Below are 17,527 nucleotides of genomic sequence, written 5' to 3'. Positions count from 1 at the left end.
TCGTATGCAAGTTATTGATCCCTTGAAATGATATTTTAAGGGAGGAATTAATAGGCAGACACAGTCTTGTGAAAATGGCAGGCTTATTTGATAATCCAGCCTTCGAACTCCAGCCTTCATAAAATAATAATAATAATAATCACCTGCACGGGCAAAAGAGATATTCTCAAATCTTCTGAAACCTTTCCAGTTTGAGGATTAGTGTCTGAGAAACAGCCTCTCTTCCAGATTTAAGATATGAGACAACTCTGCCAACTTTTTGGCCTCTGCGGTGAAAAACAGACGCTCACGGCTGAAGTTTGGTTGTTGTGTCAATGCTTGTGTTTCTTTTCTTTCTTCATACCTGCGAACATTTGCTTGTGAGGGGAGAAGGAAGCAGAGAGGGGACCGAGCCAAGGGTTCCCCGGGCCTTGGGGTCGCCATCGTCCTTGCAGCAGCCAGGGCAGAAAGAGGGGAGGGCAGCGAAGACCCCGCTGGCGCAGAGGACGAAGGACCCTCCGACCAGGAACGAGGCGGTGAAGTCTCCCGTCAGGTCCCTCAAGAAACCTGGAGAGGAAGAGGAAGACAGTAGGAGGCTGCCAGATTTTGCTTTTGCCAGAACTCAGAGAACTTTGGGCAAGAGGCCTGGACTCGTGGCTAATGGCAAAACAGAACCTCCATGACTAAGGGCAGTGTACCTTGGTGCCTGGCAGGGCCGGACTTAGGTGTGATGGGGCCCTATGCTACTGAAGGTAATGGGGCCCTTTATACGTCCAGCTGTCCTTTGTCAACAACAAATTGTCACTATTTTTTGTGTTGAATATATGCTATATGGTCATTGATGGAACTAATAGGTATCTAAAGCCGTTTGCATACATTTTTGGGGGGCCCCCAAGAGAGTGGGGCCCTAAGCTATAGCTTGTTTAGCTGATAGGTAAATCCGGCACTGGCACCTGGCACATACAAGTAAGGAGGAAACATGTGGCAGGAAATTTGCATGGTGTTTGCATATGTGTTTGCATAATCAGCCTCGGCCCAGTATACCTGAAGGAGCATCTCCACCCCCATCGTCCAGCCCGGACACTGAGGTCCAGCACCAAGGGCCTTCTGGCGGTTCCCTCCCTGCGAGAAGCCAAGTTACAGGGAACCAGGCAGAGGGCCTTCTCGGTGGTGGCACCCGCCCTGTGGAACGCCCTCCCACCAGATGTCAAGGAGATAAATAACTACCCGACTTTTAGAAGACACCTGAAGGCAGCCATGTATAGGGAAGTTTTTAATGTCTGGTGTTTTATTGTGCTTTTAATATTCTGTTGGGAGCCACCCAGAGTGGCCAGGGAATCCCAGCCAGATGGGCAGAGTATAAAAAACAAATTATTATTATTATGCTAAATGCGTGGCTGCAAATTTAGTAACAATGGTGAAAATTTAAACGAGGGGGAATGCATCTCAGCCACCCAGAACTCTCTCCTTTTCTGGTGGAGGGCAGAGTGGTTGGGTGGGAACGTGGGTGAACATGGGCCAGTCACGGCCTCCCAGTCCTATCCTAGCCTACCTCCCAGGGTTGTTGTGAGGATCAAACGAGGAAGGGGAGAACCATTCCCATGCCACACCTTCGCATATTTGAAAAGCTAAGCAGGGGCCAGTGGGGTTCCAGATTGGATGGGGGAACTGCGTGTTGAGATTCCTGCATTGCAGGGGGTTGGGCTGGAAGACCCCCGGGGTCCCTTCACACTCTGTGATTCTGTAACTATTTATATGCAGCCCATCTGGTTGGGCCACCTCTGGGCAGCTTCCAGCCAAATATCAAAACACAACAAAACAAAATATCAAGCATTAAAAACTTCCCTACAGAGTTCTAGATTCAGGTAGGTAGCCGTGCTGGTCTGACACAAATATATATATATATATATTGTCCAGTAGCACCTTAGGTAAAGGTGAAGGGACCCCTGACCGTTAGGTCCAGTCGTAGCCGACTCTGGGGTTGCGGCGCTCATCTCGCTTTACTGGCTGAGGGAGCTGGCGTACAGCTTCCGGGTCATGTGGCCAGCAGGACTAAGCCGCTTCTGGCGAACCAGAGCAGCGCACGGAAACGCTGTTTACCTTCCCTTCTGAGCGGTACCTATTTATCTACTTGCACTTTGACGTGCTTTCAAACTGCTAGGTGGGCAGGAGCTGGGACCGAGCAACGGGAGCTCACCCCGTCGTGTGGATTCGAACTGCTGACCTTCTGATCGGCAAGTCCTAGGCTCTGTGGTTTAACTCACAGCGCCACCCGCATCCCTCTAAGTAGCACCTTAGAGACCAACTAAGTTTCTTCTTGGTATGAGCTTTCATATATAATTCTGATTATATATGTTATGATCTTTTCTGTGAACCCCCCGAGACCACCTGTTGTAATAAAAAGAAGAAGAAGAAGAAGAAGAAGAAGAAGAAGAAGAAGAAGAAGAAGAAGAAGAAGAAGAAGAAGAAGAAGCAGCAGCAGCAGCAGCAGCAGCAAGTTGTCCCTTACCAGAGAGAGGTGGGCCCAGCAGCCCCCCGACGCTCATGGCCATCAGACACAGCCCCGTGGCGTTGACCACGCGTGCCACGCCGACGATCTCGGGCAAGACCCCGAAGGCCACTGTGGCAAAACTGCCCGCGCTTGTGCCATAGAGCAGGGCCAGTCCGAGGGCATCTGCGAAGGACGAGGCGAGCGGGAAAAGGAGGAGGCTGCAGGCGGTCAACCCACTGCAGAGGACGAGGAGACGGGCCGGGGACAGGAGACGCCGGTCAGCCAGACCGCCGGCCAGCAGCCGGGCCAGAGCGTCCGAGAGGGAGGCCGCGGACACGACGGCGGCGGCTTCGTAGGGGCCGAGGCCCATGGCTCGGCCGTAGGGCTCCAGGTGGACGTAAGGCGTGAAGTAGCCGGCGGCCAGCAGGGCGGCGCCGAAGGAGAAGGCCGCGAAGCCCCTCTCGGCAAACAGACCCAGGTCGAAGCCCGGTCCCGAGTGCGAGAGGTCACCCCGCAGGCTCAGTGGGCGCAGGAGGGCCCCGCAGACCAAGAGGTGGAGGCCCAGGGCGGAGGTGGCAAGCAGAGCCCCCCGCCATGCCAGGGAGTCAGCTAGGAGCCGCAGCAGCGGGGAGAAGGCGAAGGAGGAGAGTCCGTTGCCCGTCAGTGCCAGGCCCATCGCCAGGGAGCGCCGAGATGAGAAATAGCGCGAGAGGGTGCCCATGACGGGGGCAAAGGCCAGCGCCCAGCCGAAACCTGCGAGGGGAGAGAGGCTTTGGGTGGGCGAAGGAAACAGCAGGCAGCCGTGTTGTTGCCAACAATAAATCCCTCTTTATTCTAAGATCTGCTCAGGACTGCCAGGCTTAATGAGCACAGCAACTGTGGCCCTGCCCCTATGAGGCAGTTGTGGGGGCTGAAGGTCTCCCCACAGCCATCAATGTCTCCTCCTCTGGGTTCGTAGATCCCCACACAGTCCTGCATTGCAGGGGGTTGGACTAGGGTCTGGGGGACCCTTCCAACTCTGCAAAATGTTTCTCATTGTTGCAGGAATTTTATGAATAACTCTTTTATTATTATTATTATTATTATTAATTTTTAACAGATTTTTCTTTTACAAATTAATCAAACATAACCATATTCCACAATTTACAAATTTTTGACCTCCACCAGCTCCTCCCACAACCCTCATGTTTTATATTTGTTACGCATTTCCTTTATAATATATTGCCAGTTAATAATATCCTTTCGTTTCATTTTCTCTTTACAATACCCTTTCTCATCACAAAGCCTCTTTAAAACCGACTAGCGTTGTCTGTTCATCACAGATATTTTCCAGATAAATTGTAAACTTTCTCCAGTCCTCAATGAGCTTGTGATCTTTCTGGTATCTAATTTTCCCAGTCATTTTGTCTAATTCTGCAAAGTCCATAAGTTTCATTCTCCACTCTTCCACTGTTGCAGGAATTTATGTATAGGTGGGGGGGGGTTGCCCCTCCAGCAGATCTCATGCACATGCAGCCCATTACCAAAACCAGCACAATCGCTTTTGTGACTTTTGTGATTTGTCCCCACAAAACACTTCGTCACAGTTTCTTCCTATCTGTTCAAAGGGCCTTTGCTGCACGATACCAAATGTAAGAATTCACTGATAAATGTATCTCTGTACTGGCTCACTGGGAAAACTTCAGAAATTCATATAGACAGGTGAGCTCAGCTCCTCAGCAGCCCCTCTGCCTGAGTGATAATCCCTGGCCTCCTGATACCTGAGTCCCAGACAGGTAGCCATTCCAGAAATAACAAACCCATTAACAGAACGAAACAGCAGGCAGCCGTGTTGTTGCCAACAATAAATCCCTCTTTAATCAAAGATCTGCTCAGGACTGCCAGGCCTAATGAGCACAGCAGCTGTGGCCCTGCCCCTATGAGGCAGTTGTGGGGGCTGAAGGTCTCTGTCTCCCCACAGCCATCTCAGTCCCCTCCTCTCCAGGTTTTCCCCAAGCATTCGGAGACTGCGCCTGCCTGCAGCCAACCTATCCTCTGCCCTTTTCATGCCTCTTCTGGTTCCTGGGGAGACCAAGGGAGAGAGGAGCGGGTCGCAGCAGGAGAGGGAGACATTATTATCATAATTACTAAAGGACCCCTGAAAATTAGGTCAGGTCACGGACGACTCTGAGGTTGCGGTGCTCATCTCGCTTTATTGGCCGAGGGAGCCGGCTTACAGCTTCCGGGTCATGTGGCCAGCAGGGCTAAGCCGCTTCTGGCGAACCAGAGCAGCGCACAGAAACGCCGTTTACCTTCCCGCCTGAGTGGTACCTATTTATCTACTTGCACTGGTGTGCTTTCGAACTGCTAGGTTGGCAGGAGCAGGGACCGAGCAACGGGAGCTCGCCCTGTTGCGGGGATTCGAACCGCAGACCTTCTGATCGGCAAGTCCTGGGCTCTGTGGTTTAACCCACAGCGCCACCCGCGTCCCACATCATAACTACTACTACTACTTTAATAATAATTATATTATTATTTATACCCCACCCAGCTGGGTCTCCCCAGCCACCCTGGGCGACTCCCAACAGAGGACTAAAAACAGAATAAAGCTTCAAACATTAAAAACTTCCCTAAACACTATGCTTATGTTCTACCTCCTCCTTCATGCAGTGCGTAGTTTGACTGCGGAACTCCCTGCCACAGGAGGCGGCGATGGCCGCCAGCTCGGGTGGCATCAGCAGAGGATCGTACAAGTTTGTGGGAGATAAGGCTCTGCTCTGCCTCCGCGGTCCGAGGCAGCGATCCTTCTGAACCCCACTTCCGGGGGGGGGAGCAGGAGGGGAAGGTGGACCCCATGCTCACTCACCTGTCAGAAACCCCAGGGTGAGATACAACTGGAGTAAGCTGGTGCTGAAGGAAGCCCAGAAGACGCCCAGAGAGGAGAGGAGGCCGCCCGACATGACCACCGGACGAGCTCCGAACCGCATGCTAGCAGCCGTACCAACGGGACCTGGGTGGGAAACGGGTGGAAGATGGTTGCAAAGGGTTAGGGCAGCCTCTTGGGTGTTTATTTTTGGACTACAAGTCCCATAATCCTGAGTCAGCGTAACCAATATTTGTAGATGATGGGAGTTGTAGTCTGACAACTTTTGGGGAGCCAAGGTTGACGAACATTGCCTTTTGGCAATCTGGTGCCCTCCAGTTTTTGTTTGGACTACAACTCCCATCATTCTGAGTCAGCGTAATAGATTTTCGTGGATGATGGGAGTTGTAGTCCGACAACTTTTGGGGAGCCAAGGTTGAAGAACATTGCCTTTTGGCAATCTGGTGTCCTCCAGATTTTTTGGGACTACAACTCCCATCATCCTGAGTCAGTGTAACCGATTTTCATGGATGATGGGAGTTGTAGTCCGACAACATTTGGGGAGCCAAGGTTGAAGAACGTTGCCTTTTGGCAATCTGGTGCCCTCCAGATCTTTTGGGACTACAACTCCCATCATCCTGAGCCAGCGTAACCGATTTTCGTGGATGATGGGAGTTGTAGTCTGACAACATCTGGGGAGCCAAGGATGAAGAACACCGGCTTTTGGCAATCTGATTAGTCCCCTGACGTCTTCTAGAGATCCCTCCCCCAACCTCACAGTTACGGGTTAGTTTGTTTGGTTTTATGTTAAACTGAAGGATTGAAGGGACGCAGGTGGCGCTGTGGGTAAAAGCCTCAGCGCCTAGGACTTGCCAATCGAAAGGTCGGCGGTTCGAATCCCTGCGGCGGGGTGCGCTCCCGTCGTTCGGTCCCAGCGCCTGCCAACCTAGCAGTTCGAAAGCATCCCTGGGTGTAAGTAGATAAATAGGGACCGCTTACTAGCGGGAAGGTAAACGGCGTTTCCGTGTGCGGCTCTGGCTCGCCAGAGCAGCAATGTCACGCTGGCCACGTGACCCGGAAGTGTCTCCGGACAGCGCTGGCCCCCGGCCTCTTGAGTGAGATGGGCGCACCAACCCCAGAGTCTGGCAAGACTGGCCCGTACGGGCAGGGGTACCTTTGCCTTTGCCTTTTGAAGGATTGAACCAAGGCAAGGATTGAACCCGCGGCGTTCTGCATGCAAATCAAACCCTGCCAAACCCTTCCCAGATTTGCTCTCAACCTCTGCCCCCTTTAATTTCATTATATTTGGAATATAATCAATAATTAAAACTTGACAGTGTAGGGATGTGAGATTAACAAGAAATGAGGAGCGCTGGGAGATTTTCTCCATTAGAAATAAGCTCTCATAGCATCCTAGAGTTGGGACCCCAAGAGTCATCTAGCCCACCCCTTGCAATGCAGGAATCTCAGATAAATGTGTTGCCTTCGCTCCGGAGACAGACCAGCTGATTCACTCAAAAATGAAGAGAAACGGCTGCCCTCTTTGTCTAGACAGACTTTGTACGGCTTAATTATTTGCCATTTCACCTATTTGAACCCAGCACAGTTTTTCAGTATTTTGAGATGTGTTCCAATATTGTTGCTTGAAAAGTATATTACTCTGCAAGCGGCTGAGACATCGCCAATACAAAAACTGGGATCCGGAGCAAAGGCGTCAACAGGCGTGGCCTTCTGGGTGGTGGCCCCATCTGGAAAACTTACTAGCCAGCTGCTGGGTTGCCAAGGCGATGGCCGTCACCCAGGAGACCTGGGCAGCGCTGGCGTCGAAAGCTTCCACCAGTTCTTCAAAGAGGATGCCCAGAGATCTCAAGACCCCGTAAGTGAGGGAGTTGGCCAGGAATCCCGAGAGGACGATCAGCCAGCCCCAGCCCCCATCTGGAGGGTTTTCCAGAGGCAGCGACATCTCTCAGGGTCGGATTCCTAGAAGAGTCGAAGGAGAGAAGAGAGCATTTTTGCAAAACACGGCCATAACCCACTGCTCTTTATAACTTCCACAAGGCTGCACATGTTCAGTAGGAACGTTGTGGCAGGGAGCAGCCGCCATTATGGGTGACTGTTTTCTGGATCCCATTTATTGCATTTATAGCAGGGATCCCCAAACTACGGCCCGCAGGCTGGATAAGGCCTGCCGTGACCCCTGCTGCCCACTGCCACCGCCTGCTCTTAGGTCAGAGGAGCACCGGAAATCCCGTATTTTTTGCTCTATAAGACTCACTTTTTCCCTCCTAAAAAGTAAGGGGAAATGTGTGTGCGTCTTATGGAGCGAATGCAGGCTGCGCAGCTATCCCAGAAGCCAGAACAGCAAGAGGGATTGCTGCTTTTACTTCGCAGCGATCCCTCTTGCTGTTCTGGCTTCTGAGATTCAGAATATTTTTTTTCTTGTTTTCCTCCTCCAAAAACTAGGTGTGTCTTGTGGTCTGGTGCGTCTTATAGAGCGAAAAATACGGTGGCTTGTGCGCATGCGAAAGTGTTATTTCCGCTGCACATCTGGGTCGAAGGAGGCCTGTGCACATGGCACAAGCTATTTCCGTTGCTCCTCCGACCCAGAAGTGCGCCGGAAATAGCGTGTGCGCATGCGCATGGGCACACACTCCCCCGCCCTCCGGCCTGCCGTGCAATCAGTGCTGGAGACACTGGCCCAATGCGCAGTAAGTTTGCTGACCCCTGATTTATAGCAATCAGGGCCGTCTTAACCATAGGCGCCAGGGGTGCGGGGCACCCGGGCACCAGGCTCTCAGGGGCGCCAGGCCGAGAGTCCAGGGCCCGAGAGCTGGAGTCCAGGGAAGAGCCCGTCCGTCGGTCGGAGCGCCACAGCGGGCTCTTTTACTGCGGGCAGCTCTGTGCCGCAAGTTCAGGGGTGAAGAAGAAGAAGAAGAGGTTGGATCTGATATCCCGCTTTATCACTACCCGAAGGAGTCTCAAAGAGGCTAACATTCTCCTTTCCCTTCCTCCCCCACAACAAACACTCTGTGAGGTGAGTGGGGCTGAGAGACTTCAGAGAAGTGTGACTGGCCCAAGGTCACCTAGAAGCTGCAGGTGGAGGAGCGGAGACGCGAACCCGGTTCCCCAGATTACGAGACTACCACTCTTAACCACTACACCACATTGGCTCTCCAGGGTGAGCAAGCTAGCGAGGCCAGATGTGGCCAACTGGCTCTGCACTCTGCCTCTGGGATTGGCGTAGGGCCCAGCGCATGCTGCTTACACCACGAGGCGTCCGGCTTTGCTCAGTCGCTGACGCCGCGCCTCATGCTGGTTTGCTGAGCTGGGCTCCTTATGTTTCCTGTTTTCTTTCCGAGGAACTTAAGGGTTCCTCGGACACTGAAGCCCTCGGAGCTGGACCTCAGTGTCCTGGCTGAATGATGGGGGTGGAGACGCTCCTTCAGGTCTACTGGGCCCGAGAGGGCTTTAAAGGTCAACACCAACACTTTGAATTGTGCTTGGAAACGTACTGGGAGCCAATGCAGATCTCTCAGGACTGGTGTTATGTGGTCCCGGCGGTCACTCCCAGTCACCAGTCTGGCTGCCACATTCTGGATTAGTTGTGGTTTCTGGGTCACCTTCAAAGGCAGCCCCACATAGAGCGCATTGCAGTAGTCCAAGCGGGAGATAACTAGAGCATGCACCACTCTGGCCAGACAGTCCGCAGGCAGGGAGGGTCTCATCCTGCATACCTGATGGAGGTGGTAGACAGCTGCCTTGGACACAGAACTGACCTGCACCTCCATGGACAGCTGTGAGTCCAAAATGACTTCTAGGCTGCGCACCTGGTCCTTCAGGGGCACAGTTGCCCCATTCAGGACCAGGGAGTCCTCCACACCCGCCTGCCCCCTGTCCCCCCAAAACAGTCCTTCTGTCTTGTCAGGATTCAACCTCAATCAGTTAGCTACCATCCATCTTCCAACCACCTCCAGACACTCACACAGGACCTTCACCGCCTTCACTGGTTCTGATTTGAAAGAGAGGTAGAGCTGGGTATCATCCGCATATTGATAGACACCCAGCCCAAACCCCCAATGATCTCTCCCAGCGGCTGCATGTAGATGTTGAAAAGCATGGGGGAGAGGACGAAACCCTGAGTCTCATCTTGGCCTACAGCAACGCATCAGGAGCTGGGTGCGCCCCCTGCTGGAAGGAGCTGGCGAGGCAGGGAGTCTGCCCCCCCCCACAAAAAAAACGCCCACCTGGTTCAATTTTCCAAAGCAGCGTTTCCCACGGCGCAGGTGGGTCGCGCAGGCTTCGCACGGGAGCCCCATAAAATCCCCTGTGATCAGGCGGCGTGCGTGCATTCGCGTGAGCAAAATCTCGGATAGGGGGCTTTGAAAGTACTATAAATATTTCACCAAATGGCACATTAAATAGGGACGCTTCGCTCGGCTGCTCCGAGTAATGGGCACAAAACAAGCAAACTTGCAGTTCGGAGGCACGAAATCGGTGGCTGCCAAGAAAACGGAGAGGTCCAGAATTCACGGGGCAATAAACCTGGGAAACATAGTTCTGTATGCACCCAGCGTGGCCACAATTCTCCTATATAGCAGGTGCTCAGGGCTCAGGAGAGGCAAATGACTATCAGGCTTTGAAAATTTGGCGTCATTGAACCAAGTTCACCCCTTTTGTGGAATTAATGGAAATAAATAGTTTTAACGGGACTTGGAATAAATGCGCAATTCATTGTTTAGGTTTGGGATTTTGCTGTGCCGTTCTCTTTACTTGAGAGGGTCGTGCAAACGTCCGAACAGCGCTTTTTACAGGGGAGGGGGCACTGGAAATTAATTTATGGTACCAAGTTGCGTGGGGGCGCGCGCAAAAAGTGTGGGACCCTCTGCGATATAGTATCATGGCGATTCCCCAATCAAAACCTGCATTTGTCAAAATCAACACACACACACACCCCACGGTCTAAAGCCAAATATTCTCCCCCCCCCCCATGCTGCTCACTTATTATACAAGGCAGTGCTTAAATCTTTAATCCGGAGACTCAAGGGGCAGTTTGGAACTGGTTGGTTCAGGTGTATTGTAACCCAACTCTCCTGGGAACCCTCCTTTTTTTTTTTTTGTTGGGGGGGGGGAGAGATGATTTGTGGCGGCTAAGAAGAGAGAAGCCTTCTGGGCTGGATAAACTGGGGGGGGGGCAAATCTCAGGACGGGGAAATGAGCAAGGGAGAGAATATAAAGTCTGGTAGGGGTCGCCAAGACGCAGAAGAGGGGGATCCCACGAGGGGTTTTGCAAGCAAGGAGCGGGTGGGAGCGATACAAGACCCCCCCCCCAATTTTAACAGGGACCGAAGGGGGGGTCTCAATAATATAAGATGGAAACTTTGGAAGAACCCCTTCCCCCAAACTGGTGGGATTTTTGTGGGGCGTATTCTGCAATGCGTCCTATGGGTGCGATAAGAGCGCATTAGAGATGGATTCATACTGGTCGGTCCACACATCATTATTGGGCTTGGGGGGGTCAGTCTTATCCTATAAGCGCAGCAAAAGTGGGACACTTCCCCCCACCCCATTCCCGGAACATTTGCGGTGTGCAAAGTTGCAGGATACCCGCAGGAAGACCAGCACCGATTGGCAATGAAGTTTCGGAAACAGTGTCGGAAGCGGGATTTACGCATAACCACCCCGATAGCATCACGAACGCAGTTATTTATTTTTTGAGGACGTCTGGAGGGGCCCTGAAATTATGGGATGGGGCTGGAGCGGGTGTCATGAGCGAGGCACTAACGGGAGCTCCCCTCTCCATCACATCTGAGATCTTTGCTGGTTTCCTGATCCTGCCCCAAACCCCACTCCGTCCTCCTTATCCAACTTATCTTACCTGCGACAGGTGAGAGAGGATGCTGTGGGAAGGAGCCTCGTCCTCTGCCGCAACGGCCAGCCCCAGAGGTCTCCTGAGCCGTGAGAAGGTTCCCCCTCTTTTCCCCATGGAGAAGCTGCGACGGCCGCCTTTAAAAGGTGCCCGGCGGATGGGCATGACTCTGGCTGGAAGCGAAGGCGGATCCTGTTCCCGCCCCGCAAGGGAGCTGGTTGCTGCCTTGCAGTTGCCAAACAAAGAGACTCCTAAGTATTTCTCAGCAGCCCAAGAGGCAGGCTTCTCTGTCTCCTTGCAATCCCGTGTCCTGCGGGGAGGCTGCACCTGTTGGACGCCTGCCTGTTGCTTCGTCAGGAAAGGCACAAAGCTACTGCCCGTTTCTGTTCTAATAACAATAACAATAATGAGTGTCTGGAGGCGGTTGGAGGATGGATGGCGGCTAATGGATTGAAGTTGAATCCTGACAAGACAGAAGTACTGTTTTGGGGGGATAGGGGGCGGGCAGGTGTGGGGGACTCCCTGGTCCTGAATGGGGCAACTGTGCCCCTGAAGGACCAGGTGCGCGGCCTGGGAGTCATTCTGGACTCACCGCTGTCCATGGAGGCGCAGGTCAGTTCTGTGTCTGGGGCAGCTGTCTGCCAGCTCCGTCTGGTGCGCAGGATGAGACCCTCCCTGCCCGCGGACTGTCTCGCCAGAGTGGTGCATGCTCTGGTTATCTCCCGCTTGGACTACTGCCATGCGCTCTACGTGGGGCTACCTTTGAAGGTGACTCGGAAACTGCAACTAATCCAGAATGTGGCAGCCAGACTGGGGACTGGGAGCAGCCGCCAAGACCACATCACATCGGTCTTGAAAGACCATATTGGCTCCCAGGATGTTTACGAGCACAATTCAAAGTGTTGGTGCTGACCTTGAAAGCCCTAAACGGCCTCAAAGGCCCAGTGGACCTGAAGGAGCGTCTCCACCCCCATCCTTCAGCCTGGACACCGAGGTCCAGCTCCGAGGGCCTTCTGGCGGTTCCCTCCCTGCAAGAAGTGAGGTTATAGGGAACCAGACACAGGGCCTTCTCGGTGGTGGCGCCCACCCTGTGGGAACGCCCTCCCATCAGATGTCAAGGAAATAAACTACTATCTGACTTTTAGAAGACATCTGAAAGCAGCCCTGTTTAGGGAAGCTTTTAAGGTTTAATAGATTATTGTATTTTAATATTCTGTTGGAAGCCACCCAGAGTGGCTGGGAAACCCAGCTAGATGGGTGGGGTAGAATTAAAATATTATTATTATTATTATTATTATTATTATTATTATTATCATTCATTTCATTAATTTTACAATCATTTTAACCTTTCAAAACTTGACTTCCACCCCCCTCTTTCCGCGCTTCCTTAAATTTATTTTTAATATCTTCCGCATTTCCAAATTCAATTAATTTGCTCGTTTATTTATCTATTTATATACTCTTACTAAACTGTGGGTTATTACACTAATCCTGCCAGTGTTCTTATCTGCTTACAATTTATCTGTAAATATACAATAAAGCATTTGCATTCTGTTATGTATGAAAAAGTTTATCTTGATTTCTTATTCTTCTGGTACGTTTCGCCGTTTCTGCATATTCCATAAGTTTTTGTAGCCAGTCTTTCTGTATTAGCTGTACTCAGAGCAGACCCTTTGCAGTGAATGGGCATGTCTAAGTAAGGTCTACTGATTTCAATGGGTCTACTCTGAGTAGGACAAAGTTAGATTACCCCCTCCCCCTTTAACAGCACCCGGTCAGCAGTTTGAACGGGCACACAGGTTATTTGGTGTCTTTCTGCTCTATATCATAGAATTGTGGAGTTGGGACCCCCAAAGGTCATCCAGCCCAACCCCTTTCAATGCAGGAATCTCAGCTAAAGCATCCATGACAGGTGGCCGTCGAACCTCTGCTTTAAAAACCTCCAAGGAAGGAGAGCTTACCACCTTCTGATATTATTATTATTATTTACAAAAGGACATAATAATTTATTACTTATACCCCACCCTTCTGACCGAGCTGCCTCAGCCACTCTGGCCAGCTTCCAACAGAATATAAAAGAAAACAGCGAAACATCAGACATTAAAAACTTCCTGATACAGGGCTGCCTTCAGAAAGACGTAGAAACTGGCTTTCAATTATATGTCTGTATCAATTACATGATGCAATTTTACATCCGGGTGTGTACGTGTGTCTTTTTTTGTGTTACCAGGCACAAAGCAGGGAATCTCTCCAAAGCAGGGAATCTCTCCAAAGCCCTACCTCATGGGTAGGCAAACTAAGGCCCAGGGGCCGGATCCGGCCCAATCGCCTTCCCAATCCGGCCCGTGGATGGTCCAGGAATCAGCATGTTTTTACCTGAGTAGAATGTGTGCTTTTATTTAAAATGCATCTCTGGGTTATTTGTGGGGAATAATAATAATAATAATAATAATAATAATAATAATAATAATAATAATAATAATAATAATATACTATTTATACCCCGTCCATCGGGCCAAGTCTCCCCAGCCACTCTGGGCGACTCCCAATCAAGTGTTAAAAACAGTACAGCATTAAATATTAAAAACTTCCCTGAACAGGGCTGCCTTCAGATGTCTTTTAAAAAGAAGATAGCTGCTTATTTCCTTGACATCTGGTGGGAGGGCGTTCCACAGGGCGGGCGCCACTACCGAGAAGGCCCTCTGCCTGGTTTCCTGCAACCTCACTTCTCACAATGATGGAACCGCCAGGAGGCCCTCGGAGCTGGACCTCAGTGTCCAGGCAGAACAATGGGGGTGGAGACACTCCTTCAGGTCTACTGGGCCTTTGAGAACATTTAGGGCTTTCAAGGTCAACACCAACACTTTGAATTGTGCTTGGAAACATACTGGGAGCCAATGCAGATCTCTCAGAACCGGTGTTATGTGGTCTCAGCGGCCGCTCCCAGTCCCCAGTCTAGCTTCCGCGTTCTGGATTAGTTGCAGTTTCCGGGTCACTTTCAAAGGTAGCCCCACGTAGAGCGCATGGCAGTAGTCCATAGGAATTCGTTCATCCCCCCCCCCCCACAAGGTCTGAGAGACAATGGACCGGCCCCCTGCTGAACAAGTTTGCTGACTCCTGCACCTGGATACGCCATCAGGGATTGTCCAGCATGCAAAACACTCGGCTACCACCTTTCCCCTCACTTTCCGGAGGACACAGCCCGCTCTGCAGGCCTCTTGTGAGGATAAAATAGGGTGCTGCCCTGTGTGTGCCAGCCCAAATTCTTTGAGAAAAGGATGGGATATGAAGTGAATGAACGCCAGCGTCAGCGTACAGCTCCTTCCTTTACACACCTGGGATCAGGACAATTTATTTGGGGCAATGTAAACTTTGGAAAAAAAGACGCCTGGTTCTTGGGAGAAAAGCAATGGCAAACCTAGACAGCATCTTAAAAAGCAGAGACTTCACCTTGCCAACAAAGGTCCGTATAGTTAAAGCTATGGTTTTCCCAGTAGTGATGTATGGAAGTGAGAGCTGGACCATCAAGAAGGCTGATGGCCGAAGAATGGATGCTTTGCAAATCACTTTGGGGCTTCCCCGCCCGCCCCCAACACTCAAGCGGTGTATAGATTTTATGAAATAAATAAACCCCAGTCCTTTGAAAAACAAACAAGAACACACTCACACACAGAGGCAGAAAATTAAAACACGGAAAAGACCACACTGGTTGCCTTTAGCTTGGTCATTTGGGGTGGTTTGGCCAGAGATGCGAGTTTATTTAAAATGTCCACACCGCAATTTAAATTAAAAGAAAAAGAAAGTTCTGTTTATGCTCAGCTAATTACGAATGAAATAAACATGGGCAAACCTTGAGGCAGGTTTGCTCTATCTGCAAAATTAGATTTCAACCTCAGGAAAAAAACGCCGAGAATTTCAACACACACAGAGATGAAACGCACCATTTCCCAAATTCCAGAGAGCTGTGTTTAATCTGTTCCTCTTCCTACACAATCTTTCCTTGACCCCAAATCAATTGCCTCCCTCAAGGAGTATCTCCCTCTTCAAGGCCCAGGAGAGGAAATAAAACGACTGTAATCTGGTTTTGAAAAGGTGGGAGGAGAAATAATCCGCAATTTTATCTCTGTGTCCATCAAGGGCCAAGAAGGTGGTACAGCTTTTTACATCCTCGTCCGTCAGCAATAAATAAAAGACAGGAGTTGTGGAGGGCAGAGTCATCTGGAGAGATCGGTTCTTCGTTTCCCGCAATCTTCCACGAAAACCCTTTGCTTCTGCCAGACACCACAAAGTCACCAAAAGCACTTTGGGGGCAGAAGGGAGAAACAAGCTTCTACTGGACGGTCCTTTGTTTCTGACTCAAGTGTCACACCGGGAATCTGAAGGTAACTTAAGGCCACTTGCTCCTGTCTCCCTCCTCCTTTCGGCAGGATGGGGGCCAACTTCACATCGTCGTCAGCTTCAGATCGTAACTCCGCCGGGTCAACTTATCTGGATCGTTGGACGCCATGAGGGAGAAATCCTGGAAGATGTCGAGGTATGTTTCGTCTCCTGGAAGAGCGGAAAGAATCAGGGAATAATAATAATAATAATAATAATAATAAATTTTATTTATACCCCGCCCTCCCCAGCCAAAACCAGGCTCGGGGTGGCTAACACCAGATATAAAACAATTGATTGAGGTACAACTTAAAAGCAGGATTAAAATACAACATTAAAATGAAGCCTCATTTCAAGAGAAACTCAAATAATAATTTATTACTTATAACCCCACCCATCTGGCTGGGTTTTCCCAGCCACTCTGTGTGGCTTCCAGCTAAAGATTAAAAATACATTAAAACATCAGTCATTAAAAACTTCCCTAAATAGGGCTGCCTTCAGATGTCTTCTAAACGTCAGATAGTTGTTTATTTCTTTGACATCTGGTGGGAGGGCGTTCCACAGGGCGGGAGCCACCACCAAGAAGGCCCTCTGTAACCTTGCTTCTCGCAGTGAGGGGACCGCCAGAAGGCCCTCAGTGCTGGACCTCAGCATCCGGGCAGAATGATGGGGGTGGAGATGCTCCTTCAGGTCTACTGGGCCTTTGAGGCCATTTAGGGCTTTAAAGGGCAGCACCAACACTTTGAATTGTGCTCAGAAACGTACTGGGAGCCAGTGCACCGTATTTTTCACTCTATAAGGCGCACCAGACCACAAGACGCACCTAGTTTTTGGAGGAGGAAAACAAGAAAAAATATATTCTGAATCGCAGAAGCCAGAACAGCAAGAGGGATCGCTGCGCAGTAAAAGCAGCAATCCCTCTTGTTGTTCTGGCTTCTGGGATAGCTGCGCAGCCTGCATTCGCTCCATAAGACACACACACATTCTGCTTTACTTTTTAGGAGGGAAAAAGTACATCTTATAGAGTGGAAAATGCGGTAGTTCTTTCGGGACCAGTGTAATATGGTCTGAGCAGCCACTCCCAGTCCCCAGTCTGGCTGCCGCATTCTGGATTAGTTGTAGTTTCCGGGTCACCTTCAAAGGTAGCCCCACGTAGAGCGCATGGCAGCAGTCCAAGCGGGAGATAACCAGAGCATGCACCACTCTGGAGAGACAGTCTGAGGGCAGGGAGGGTTTCATCCTGCGTACCAGATGGAGCTGGTAGACAGCTGCCCTAGACACAGAATTGATCTGCGCCTCCATGGACAGCGGTGAGTCCAGAATGACTCCCAGGCTGCGCACCTGGTCCTTCAGGGGCACAGTTGCCCCATTCAGGACCAGGGAGGGAGACCCCAAAGCTCATCTATTCCAACCCGCTCCAATGCAAGGACCGCAGCTCGGACTTTGCAAGGGCCCCGGCCAGGAAGCATCGGAAATCTGTTTGCGTCTTGGAAGGAAGACCCCAGATCGCCGACTCAGCCTTCCTGAATCGCACTAGCCACTCTCTGGCATTGAAGCAGGATTCGCACCCACAGCCCCAGCATCTACTGGTCATGTTGGGGGAATGTCCGCCAAGGAACTAATGGATACCAAAAGAAGGCGAATGGTGGCAGATCCAGGACAGATAAAAGGCAGCGCTTCTTCACGCAGTGCTTAGTTAACCTGCGGAACTCCCTCCCACAGGAATTTGCTGGACAAAATGTCCAGAGCTGGGTCTCCTCAATCTTTTCACAAGAGAGAATATTAACTTACAGCTTAAACCTTCAATTAAGTTCTTTCCTACTTAGCAACCAGGCTCATAATAATAGCGAGATCTTGTGAGCTGTGTGTGTGTGCGTGAGAGTGTGTGTTCTCTGACAAATCGGCACAGCAAAATCTGGCCAAACTGTCCTTGTCGAAAAACAGAATAATAAAAGAAAATTGGCTCAAGTCT

At 50.8% G+C, this 17,527-nt stretch overlaps 2 protein-coding genes across 2 annotated transcripts in view; both read right to left on the bottom strand.

The window, feature by feature from the left end:
* Positions 1-69: 69 nt before the first annotated feature.
* SLC16A11 (solute carrier family 16 member 11) lies at positions 70-7,290 on the bottom strand. Its single transcript, XM_083706899.1, has 4 exons — positions 7,074-7,290; positions 5,316-5,459; positions 2,489-3,223; positions 70-546 (listed from the first exon to the last, which is right to left on the bottom strand). Exons 1-4 carry the CDS (start codon positions 7,273-7,275, stop codon positions 338-340), a joined length of 1,290 nt encoding a protein of 429 aa, XP_083563025.1. The 5' UTR covers positions 7,276-7,290; the 3' UTR covers positions 70-337.
* Positions 7,291-14,898: 7,608 nt separating this feature from the next.
* ACAP1 (ArfGAP with coiled-coil, ankyrin repeat and PH domains 1) overlaps positions 14,899-17,527 on the bottom strand; it is a 52,657-nt gene continuing 50,028 nt past the window's right edge. Inside the window, exon 23 of the mRNA XM_083706636.1 lies at positions 14,899-15,726. Within this exon, the coding sequence (XP_083562762.1) occupies positions 15,620-15,726 (107 nt within the window). The 3' untranslated portion in view covers positions 14,899-15,619. The remainder of the gene's footprint in view (positions 15,727-17,527) is intronic.

Source organism: Podarcis gaigeae, assembly GCF_964106915.1.
Source record: "Podarcis gaigeae genome assembly, chromosome: 13".
In the NCBI taxonomy this organism is placed as follows: domain Eukaryota; kingdom Metazoa; phylum Chordata; class Lepidosauria; order Squamata; family Lacertidae; genus Podarcis; species Podarcis gaigeae.
This window is presented reverse-complemented; position numbering and strand designations above follow the sequence as displayed.